Source organism: Taudactylus pleione, unplaced genomic scaffold, assembly GCF_031769625.1.
Source record: "Taudactylus pleione unplaced genomic scaffold, aTauple2 ptg000117l, whole genome shotgun sequence".
Lineage (NCBI taxonomy): Eukaryota > Metazoa > Chordata > Amphibia > Anura > Myobatrachidae > Taudactylus > Taudactylus pleione.
The window spans coordinates 22,623,930-22,634,969 of NW_028284519.1; the positions used below are offsets into that span (position 1 = coordinate 22,623,930).

Consider the following 11,040-nt stretch of genomic DNA (forward strand, 5'->3'; position numbering starts at 1 on the left):
TATGCGCGGTTAATGCGCGTGCGCAAAGACTGTATTGCCATCCTCTTTTAACGGAGGTCCGGAATTTTCCCTGTGCTGCTGTTGTCCCTATCGCCTGATTGCATCAGCTCTGCTCCGCCCACTGTCATATCGCACTGCGCTTATTGGTACACGTTCGGGCATGAGGCCTTCTGCTAGCCAATCGGTGCCGGCCACACAGTGTTTTGGTAACAGGAGCGCAGCTATAAAAGCCGCAGCCCTGGCGCCGCGCGTGCTATGCTATGTGTTTGTGGGGACGGAGGGAGCTTAGTGTGAGCGGAGGAAGTGACGCTGCGGTCCGGACTCTCAGACATGGCGGACGGAGACGTGACATTGTTGATTCGCAGCCCCAGCCTGAAGCAGGATGAGCGGGAGGTGAAGGCCCCACGCAGCTTCTCGGTCCGGGAACTGAAGGCCCAGCTGCGGCGGGAGCTGCCAGGACACCCGGTGAGAGCAAGGGGGGTGGATGTGCAGCAAAAGGCTTTTAGCGGGGGAGGGGCTGCGTGTTGCATCATCGCCTCTCCTGTCCTGGGGATAAAGCAACGTCCAAGGCGAAGGACAACAAGTCTCAGCATGCCTTTCCAGTTACAGCAGCGCCGAGGCTAGGCTTGCTGGGTATTGTCGTCCCACTACGGCTTGAGCCTATTTGTATACTGAGCTGCCCCCAATGCTCAGCTGTAATTGCAACATTAAAGGTTTTACTGTCCCAATCCTCATTTCTATACTTGGCTCATTGGCTTTCTCTGCTACTAATTATATGGATGACATATCTTAAAGATATAGGGGGAGAAGGACTAAGCCTTGGAGAGACATGGTGGATAGACAAGTATCAGCCAATCAGCTCCTGTAACTCATTTTTCTAACAGGGCCGTATTCAATTAAATGCGAAATGCTGAGATCCGCAAAAAAGTGTCACCGATTGAGTCTTTTCGCGTGTCGGAAACTTATCTCCGTATTCAATTCCACCCGCTTTTTGCGTACGTGGACAGTCAATGCAGTGTAATAGGCGAAAAAGATTTGCCTCAGAATAGCAGAAGAAAAGAGCAATCATTTTATTTTGGGGTGCAAAGGTGAGGAAACACCTCAGAACCTTTGGAACAGCCCCTCAATGGTTAACTGCGTCAAAAAATTCCATGGAAAAAAGTTAAGGAGACCCCAAAAAAAGTACTTTCATTTTGGGGGCACAAAGTGGGGGGAATAGCTTCAAAAACTAGCGAAATAAGGTACTGGGGGTGCACTAAGAGGGTCAAGTGGTTTTGGGGGTTGCAGGTGCTTCTTTGCAGGAGGAATTTAACTTTTACTAAAACCTCACTTTACAGACATTAAAATATGCTTGCACCCATTTTCAAGTACCCCAAATTTGCCAAGACTACTAATTTTCTCTAAAAAAAAAGACAGATTTATGCAATTCTTCACCACTTGTGCAAAGACACTAATTAGAGACTACTGAACCAACTTAAGTACCACAGACCGTTTTATTAGGACTATTCGGGCACTACTACATTGATCCCCAATGTTTCTTCATCTTTTTTGGGGGTTCAGGCTGATATCCCCTATTCCAACGCCACTTTCCGCCGGTTCTGATTTCACGGGTCGCCGTTTTCGCGTCTTTTGGAGTTGAATAGGACGCATAGCGGGGGTGCGCACGATAAGTTTTCCACGTCCAAAATACGCGATGTAGGCAAAAAGTCGGGCAGACAGAACTTTATCGCGGACGCAAAACTTTTTGAATACCGCCCAGACTGTAACTTGACTTTTACGAGATGATTGGTTGGTAATTTATCTCTTGTCCACTTTCTCCAAGCTTTGATGCATCTCCCCCTGTTTAGCGTATATATAGTGTGCAAGTGTTCTACAGCACTGTACAGACAATATTTAGTCATCTGCACCTGTACCCAGTGGATATTACAATCTATGGGGATGATGTTTCAAGCCTTTTAGAGAGAGTGTAGTGTGATAAAGTACCAATCACTGTACAAGCTGTGCGTGAAAAAAATGGTTAGTAGTTGCCTGGTTGTTACTTTATCCCCCTCCACGTTATCTGTCTCCAAGATTTGGTGTTCTTGTTCTCTATCACATGGACACACACGGGTTCATTTATTTATCAGCAGCTTATGAGGCTACCAGTGTGTGTTTAGCGTGAACGAGGAAATCTGCGCACCCTTGGGAAACAACATGCAAACACTGAAAACATATAAACTCCACACAGATAGGGCCTTGGTCAGGATTAGGACCTGAGGATTGTGTGATAGTAATTCTAACCACTATACCAGTTGTGCTAATATTTTTATAAGCTGGGAAATAACTGCTTTTAGCTTTTACTCCCAGAGGATGGGACCTTTGCCTAGTAAACTTAATAAGACTGTCAGTTTGTTCTGCTGTCTACAATTAAGTATTTTTTTCCACTGTGAGAATTTGGTCGGTTTGTATATGTTTTTAAGTGTATGGTTTGTCTACCAGTGTCCCATCTGAGGAGGCTTTATTTTGGACAGCCAGCTGTTCCACCCCACCCATTTGCTAGGTACAATGTCAAGGACCTGTGTGTTAGAGCCACCTGTGTTTTGACTTTGACCGGTTTTGTAGGAGAAACTGCAGCTGCTCTATTACAGTAGCAGTGGATTGATAGGGAGGTGTGTGTGGCAAGGCCTCCTACCAATGGCCCTGATTGGTCTGTTATTCTGCAAACAAAGCTGCCCGACATGTCTGGGTAACAGGTCTACCCTGTTTACAATAGGTACAAGTGTGATATCTGAGTTCCTGTTTATTATAGTTTTTACATATGCACAGAAAGTCCATTTAGTATAACAAAGAACCTGTAAATATTAGCAAAGTAGTACGTAATGATCCAATTATCTGCTTTAAAGGAGGGGGTTATGTTCTGTCTGCTATTTAGGATGATGCAAGACTTTCCATAACTTCTCTCCTGCTTATTGGCTCTTCATGCTTCTGTGTAATGCATAAAACTTGTCTGTGTTTCCCATATTTGAAGTCGCTTTAGGAAGTTGTTTTAAAGAGGGGTAATGATTCTATACCGTGTCTTGGTTATTGACTGCTTACACCAGGGATTCACTTGTTTATTGCAGTAGTTAAGGTAAAAAAAAATATCCTGCTCAGAACTAGACCTTCTGCATTCCTGGAGAATAAGCTGGTGTGCAGGAAGATTTGTGACTATTTTTCTATATGTACTGTACCAAGGCACAGCAGACTAGTCTGTTTATATCTGTAATGGGTAAAGGTAGTATTGACTACAAAAAATATAAAACAACATCTAAATCTAAACCAATCATTTGGTCCCCTAACATTTGATCAGTGTGTGCTGCTTATAGGAATGTCTTAACACCTTGGGGTCAATCTAAGTAGGTGTGAGTAAGTGCTGTATGTATAGGGGGGCGAATTGGCGTATTGCAGAGTTTCTATCATGCGGTTCCAATGGCAATTCACCCAATCAGCACCTAATTGGATTGACCTGTGTTGAGGCTATGCTCTGCGCATATGGTGGTCTACATAACAGTAGTTCATTTGTTCTCCTTGCATTTGGAAGTCTTGTTCCGAAGTGTGACAACTCTTCCATCAGCAGAATAATCAGTTACGAGATTTCTCTGCTGTTATCTTACAGATGGAACAAGACCAAAGGCTGATCTATTCTGGGAAGCTGCTCCCTGACCACCTGAAGCTTAATGAGGTCCTGTCCAAGGTAAAGATCCGCTGACCAAGCATGTGACTTTGTTAATCATTAAATCAGCAATGTTTTTGTAAGTGGCTCTTTGAGGTTAGCGTGTTCCTAAATATAAATGTTTTTGCTTTGCAGGAGACCAGGCATGTCATGCACCTCGTCTGCTCTATGAAAAGCACTCTGCAGAATCAGGTGAGTACGTCAGTTAATTATGGAATGCATGTACAGAAATGGCACCAGAGTTTCGTGTACAATTCGCCCTTCAGGCTGTAATGGTGTTTCCTCATACAGCGTCACACTGCTGTATGTTTTCTCTCTGCTGTGCAGAATTACGATTGTATTTCCCTTGTCTGTTGGCAGAAGCATTCTGCAGTTTACATAGATACCCTTCAGGGGAAGGGGGGGGGGTTAAGGCCCCCACACATCAGCAATCTGAAAACCACAATTGAACAATTTGACGTTTTGTTGCCTGATTTAACGATTTCACAATCTAGCAATCTGCACCCATACATTACAGATATTGTTCAGTGAGTTGCAGATATTTTTCAGGAAAGACACATCTCCCAATCTTGAAAGGTTCATAATTTTACTAGTAACGGTCGGAATATTGGCTGATTGTTACCATAGCAATCTACAGCCCATATTGATCTGTGAAATCCAACATGTTGGACAACCTGATTTGGCGATTGCGATCCCTTTTTGATCGTAGTTGTCAATTGGGGAAGCACATACATTGGCGATTTATTGGGACAATCATCGTCAAATTACCCCAATCCATTGCAGATGTATGGGGACTTTTAGTTTAAGCAGTTGTCCAGTAGTGGCAAAAACCTTATAGTGGCACTTGGCTGTGAGTTGGTTGGCAATAAATACATTTTAATGTGGTGTAATTGCCAAAATAAGGCATGGAAGGTATAGAACGGTATGCACTCTACTTGTATAACCAAATGTGGTGATTGTTAAAGTAGGCAGAGTTGTAATTATTTCCATCGCTAAATATGTTGCCTGAACTTTAACCTGCCAGACCACACTCCTGTGTGTTGATATTATGTAGTGTAAAGACCATCAGCAGCCTAACTTGTGTATCAGTCTTTGAAGACTGCTAAATTTGGTCTAGATTAATTACTGTATACTAAATTTAGCACAAGTATTTTTAGTGGATTTTGAGAGCTAGGTTTGACTCTTGGAGACCAATGCCTGTAGGCTTCGTCTACTTAACCCAGAGGTTCCCAAACTCTGTCCTCAAGGCACCCTAACGGTCCAGGATTTAAGGATATCCATGGTTGAGCACAGATGGTTAAATCAAATTGAGGTACTAATGAAGTAATCTGTGCCCAAGCATGGTTATCTAGTGTTCACTGTAGGTCCGGTGCCGGACCTAAAGAGAGGGTACATTCGAAAAGGGTGTGGCCAAGGAAAAGGGGACGTCTTTAAGACCTGTCCCCTTTTCGTCACTCTTGGCTTCCGTGCCTTGCACTTACGGACATGCCGGGCTGCTTCCAGTGTGTGGATGCTGGATGCATGCGTATTCACCGGCGGTGACAGCTTCACCACAGTTTTCCCCACCTGCGGGACATTGTGACCTGCGGGTGGGGACTGCACCCACAGGCTTTCAGTGGGACGGCAGGGTGCTTTTTGCCCTTTAGAAATAGGGCAGGGCGTGGTGCCCCACTAAAACGCCAAGCGAGAAGGCTAGTTATCCTTACAACCTGGACCGTTAGGGTGTTTGAGAACCTCTGGCTTAACCACTTGCCTTGTGTGGGTGCATAAGATGCAAATAGGGTGGGCTCTCCCCTGACATAGTTGCATCTGATGCGACCAGTCAGAAATGCCCGCTGGGTGGCTGCTGATAGATCTTCCAGCCGCTGCCAATCTCTGAGACCTCCTGGCCCCTCTGCATCCTTGTATCCTCTGCCAGTGTCTGCCATACAGCCGATCAGTGCTCATCGGGCAGCTTGGCTGCACTCCCCACCCGGCGGCTGCAGCTAGGGGCAGCCACCAAGGAAATGTAAATCCAGCAGCCCTCAGCCTCCCAGTGTATACCATAAAATAGCAATATATATGGTATAAGATGCATGACACACACTTAAACTAGTTAACCATCCTTAACCAGCGGTCCCATATCGATATAGAATTGTCACAACTCTTACAAGCTTCTCCTGGCCTATTTCTGTCAATAGCTGGTGTCTTGATATGAGTGGGTGGTATTCTGTCCTGGATGAGATGCCCCAATGGTATGATTTCATGACCTAAAAAGAATGAAATGAGTAATGACAGATGCCTTTTATGTTTGTACATAATGACTGGGTGGTATCTGTAATTATATAAACATTAATATCTTGTCTCCAGGGTCAAGACAGCAAGCAGCAGCCGCAGCCGGTGGCCACACCCAGCACACACAACAATGTTACTCCTCAAGCAGATGGCATCAGGCAGCGGAATTTCTCACAGAATGTTCCTGCAGCACAGATCAACACACCCAGGTACTAAACCATATCCCAATGACATAGACTTCTGTTTGGTCATATCACTGCATTCCTATACACGACTTCACAAACCTTTTTTTCTTTTTCTTCTATAAAGGGCTGAAGGAACAAATGCGGCTTTCACTCCATTCTCTCTGTACAGCCCCCAGCAGATTATGTGGCTACAACAAATGTATGCCAGGCAGTACTATATGCAATAGTAAGTTTCTTTATTTTATGCTATAAATAATAATAAAAATTATTCAAGCTTTTGTCAAACCAGTAGTCTTTAAATTCATAATTAGCAAGATTAGCTGTAATAGTTTCAATAATTTCTGTATATCATACCTGTGTTGCTTCTAGCTACGCTGCAGCTGCTGCTACCAGTTCCCCATCTCAGAGAAGACAGGAGATACCAGTTGTACCACCTGCTGCTCCGGACCCCTTGCCTCATCCCTTTCCTGCAGCCAACCAGGCTCCCATCCCTGAAGGTCCAGCCCCGATAAATCCAGGAGCCAATCAAAACCTGCGCATGAACGCTCAAGGAGGGCTAGTGGAGGAAGAGGATGATGTGAACAGAGATTGGTTGGACTGGGTGTACACAGCAGCACGGTTTTCGATCTTCCTCAGTATCTTGTATTTCTACTCAAGCCTGAGCAGATTCATGATGGTCCTCGGAGCCATGATATTGATGTATCTGTGAGTATCCTGTTCATGTAGCAAGTTTCATTTTGTATGCGAGCAGGGATATAACTGAAGAAACTGTTTACGGGGCTACTGTTGGCTGTACAATACCCTCCCTCTGAAATGCAAATGCAGCAGGATGGGTTCAGATATCACCTTGCTGCATTTGCAATCCCAGTGCTGCGACCTGCAGCCTGGTCGGGTCCTGGTCACTTGAGAGGCCAGGAATCTTCGTCCGCCAATGCAGACCCTGGCCTCGACCCTCCCCAAAAAATGGGTGACACGCCCCTGTTTCGGGGCACAGAGATCAGACACGCACTTGCTCCGCTACCAAAACGCAGCAGCATATCAGTCTGTGGCTTAGGGTTTGTTTGTGAGCGTGAGCAGGACCTGTTCTGCACCGACCATCGGGTTAGCATACATCTCAGTCTGTTATTACATCATAGTCCTTGTTCCAGCTGGCCTCACCCGTCCCCCACACACACACCACCTTGCTGCTTGGACTGAGAGCTGAGTGACTGATGACCAAACTCTGTGATACCTAGACATTCAAGCCAAAGTTAGACTGTCCACATTTGTCAAAATCTAGTGATTCAGTCGCTGCATTTATAGTGATATCACATTAGTGCCTGATTGCACCGTTCCTTTGGACCCTCTTTCCCATGTCATGTGACAATGTTCTGCAGTTAAAACCGTGTGGCTAAAGATTTAAAAGCAAAGTAACCTGTTTGTTTTTAGCTGGTTGTATAACAAAATCCATGGTCCTATTTAATCATTTGATGTTGAACCATTCCTCTTACTGCAGGCACACAGCAGGATGGTTTCCATTTAGACAAAGACGCCCTCAAGAACCCGCGGCTCCTGCTCCTCAGCCTGTACCAAATCAACAGGATCAAAACAATAACTTGCAAGTGAGTTTCTGAGACTTTTGCTGCAGATTTCTTGTTTTTGAGTATGTAGTATGCTAATGGAGGGAACATCTTGACTGTTCAACAGTGACTTAGTTTTTATGATATTGAATTGTGGTGCTTTGGTTCACATTGTATGTTTGGCCTGAAGTCTTGAACATCTCTCACCTTTCTCCTTTATATTTTGTGTGCTGTCCAATGTAACGTGGCTATTAATAGGCTGCAAAACTTGGATGGATAAACATTTCTGGTTGTCATTTACCAACGAGCTGCCATCACACTAGTATTCAGTGTATAGCAACAGGTCTTGAGGTCAGAGGGGTAGAGAGCAAAGTGAATTTGACTGACCTTGAGAGTAATCTATATCAGTGGTTCTCAACCTCCACCCTCTGTTTCTTAACAGTCCAGGTTGTAAAGATATCATTCTTAAGCACAGATTTAATTAATACCTCAGTCAGTTTGATTATACCATCTGGGCTCAAGCATGGATATTTGGAAAACACAGACTGCTGAGCTGGGTACACACTAAACTATTATGTACCCAGCGATGTGACCCACTATTCCAGGGCCGACATATCGGGCACTCCGTACACAGTGGGCGATATGTTGCCTGATATAGTGTTCACTCTAGCTCCGGCGGCAGGCAGGGCGCCGCAGGTAGAGAGGGCAACCTTGTGCGCGCGCCGAAGGTGCCGTGGTCATGAAAAGGGGGCGTGTCTATACGCCGGGCAGCCCCCAAGCGCTGTAGAAAGGGAGAATAGATGCCGGGCGCATGCGCCCGGCGTCTATTCTCCGGTGGTGACCGGGTCACCGTACATTTCTTTACCTACGGGACACTGTGTCCCGCGGGTGAAGACTGCACCCGCAGGCTGTGAGGGCAGGACGCTTTTTGCTCTCCTCCTGGAGGGCAGGGCGCCGCGCCCCGCTAAAACAGCCTAGTGGGAACGCTATGATATGCCGGCCCCGCCATATAGCACTACATGGGATTGTCAGCTGCATTGCCTCATCATTTGCATGTACAAAGATCAGGCGATGCGGCTGACGACCCCACGGGAGTGCGCACTACACAATGTAGTCCATATACACAGCACAATATGGATGATTTGTCGTTCTGATGCGTCGGAATCAGCCAAATCATTAACCATATCGTGTAGGGGCCTTTAGGGCACTTTGAGGACAGTGTTTGAGAGCCGCTTAGCTAGGTCTTCTGTCCATTATGCTGGAAGAAGTGTGAAGTGTACTGGACCATTTAACTAAACATAGTTGAAGCCACATTGTGGTCTAATCGAACATTTCATGAGAATGCATTTATTTAATCGCCAGGGCTAGTAACTAATGCTGGCCATACACGGTAAGATTTTCTGTCCAACCATCCAACTAGTTGGTTGGTTGGAATGAAAATCTGGTAAGGTAAGAAAGCAAATGACAATCAGCAATTTGCTCCCAAACGCAGGAAAATGGACAAAAACTGTTTGAACAAATTGTTGAGATCAAACATTTAACAAACTTGTCTGAACGACCATTTTAATCTATTTTCTGGCATTTAGGAGCAAATTGCTGATCCTCATTTACTCCCATACGTTACCAGATATTCATTCCAACCAATCAACTAGTTGGGATGGTTGGACAGAAAATCTTACCGTGTATGGCCAGCATAAGAATAGAGAGTTGATGTAAACTAATGGGCAAACTATCACTGCTGCCTGCCCAAAGGCTGCTTCCATTGCTGTGGTAGGCAACATTGCTCACTTTTGAGAGCAATATCTTAAATCTTAACATAATTGACTATTTACCTACGGCAGGGTTTGACAAATTTTTCTAAAATCCAGGAGCCAGGATGAAATTGTAGGAGCCAGACCACCGCAACAACGACCCCCCCGCCCCCCCCCCCCTCCCACGAAAAAAACTGTTATACACACTATACTAGTCCACACAATGGTCAGTTGAATGGATACAGTAAAATTGAGGCCTCCTCACTGCTCTGCACAGCTCCCCTGCTCCACCCTCCAGTAATAACCGACCACATATCACATAAAACAATGGTGCCAGAAAGTACAACAAAACCCCTCTCCCCTCATGGTCATACCACTATCCCTCTGTTAGCCGCTCTGCAACCTCTGGCCACGCATAGACCCTACTACCGGAGAGCTCTATGCAGCCGGAGATAGGAGACAGTAGACAGCCGAGGACGTACAGGAGGATCAGCGTAGACTGGGATTGACAGCAGGGATCAGAGCAGACCAGGATGGAGAGGAGTAGTCAGCGCAGGCTGGGATGGACACAGGCACAGCAGTCACCGCAGGCGACACTCAGCACATGCACTCCTGTGCATGATATGAACACTGCAATACTATAGGCACGAATCTCCGCCAGAGCTGATGAGGATCTACTTCCTCCTTTACTGCAAAATCTGGTAGCCAGGTAGCAAAATCCGGTAGCCATGATGGCGGCCTGGTCCCTGGGGTTTGTGAGCCCTGACCTACGGAACAATCTGCCTGTGTCCTAAGGTTATCTTCTAAACCCATTGTCTGTATGGAGTTTGTGTTTTTTCAGAATGTGAATAAGCAATAGGATCTAGTTATAGAACGCTGATTTTACAAAACTGTTAACCTCTAACATCTTATTCATGGTTGAATGGCGATGCCTTATGAAAACAATACATTTTGATTTTTTGCTTTTCAGCAGGAAAATGATCAAGCTGGGGAAGTCCGCAATGAGACAGCCGCTGAATCTCTTCAGGCGCAATCGTTTGTGTCTACAGCCTGGGTCTTTTTCAAAACATTTTTTGCTTCTTTAATCCCAGAAGGTCCACAAGCAATCGTCCAGTGACCGCAAAGTGACAAGGGACATTTCAGATACAAATACAGACTTCCAGCCCATGCTTCTAGTCTTCCATCCTTTTACATGGCCGAAAAGTGAGCCGGTGTAGGAACTGATGCTTTGTAGTTTTGTGAGAAGACTATCAGTGTGACTGAATTTCCTACCTAAAGCATACTGTTTTATACCAGGCCAAAGAGGTGTTTACAACATGCAAATCTGAGCGGACCTCTGCTCGTGTCATATGATTCCTTGTGGAATGTCGGGATAATTTACACTAATTGTAGTGTTGATGAACTGTAAAAATTCTAGTATACTGGACAGCCTTGCTTTGACGTCTACATGCTGCGGAGAAGATATATTACTGTATGCAGTATGCTACTTTGCATTTCAAAACTTCTTCCTCTTTGTGCCCAAGTTTCATGCACAATAGCCTGCACTTTAGTGAATACTTTCAATAAATTGAAATGCTTTG

General features: G+C 45.3%; 1 protein-coding gene across 2 annotated transcripts; it reads left to right on the forward strand.

Moving 5' to 3' along the window:
- The first annotated feature begins 239 nt into the window (after positions 1–239).
- On the forward strand, positions 240–11,040 carry HERPUD1 (homocysteine inducible ER protein with ubiquitin like domain 1). 2 transcript variants are annotated; one of them, XM_088471928.1, is made up of 8 exons: positions 240–465; positions 3,635–3,712; positions 3,827–3,883; positions 6,041–6,174; positions 6,275–6,376; positions 6,520–6,855; positions 7,646–7,751; positions 10,431–11,040. In XM_088471928.1, exons 1-8 carry the CDS (start codon positions 331–333, stop codon positions 10,575–10,577), a joined length of 1,095 nt encoding a protein of 364 aa, XP_088328054.1. In that variant the 5' UTR covers positions 240–330; the 3' UTR covers positions 10,578–11,040. The 2 variants fall into 2 exon arrangements, with proteins under 2 accessions (XP_088328054.1, XP_088328055.1); XM_088471929.1 differs by having other exon boundaries at positions 10,434–11,040.

Bases quoted from the DNA above. Each gene is read 5' to 3' on its own strand.
- HERPUD1 (XM_088471928.1), top strand. From the start codon at position 331: ATGGCGGACGGAGACGTGACATTGTTGATTCGCAGCCCCAGCCTGAAG. The intron at 3,713-3,826 runs GTAAAGATCCGC...TTTGCTTTGCAG, and splicing joins TTAATGAGGTCCTGTCCAAG to GAGACCAGGCATGTCATGCA. The intron at 6,377-6,519 runs GTAAGTTTCTTT...TGTTGCTTCTAG, and splicing joins AGGCAGTACTATATGCAATA to CTACGCTGCAGCTGCTGCTA.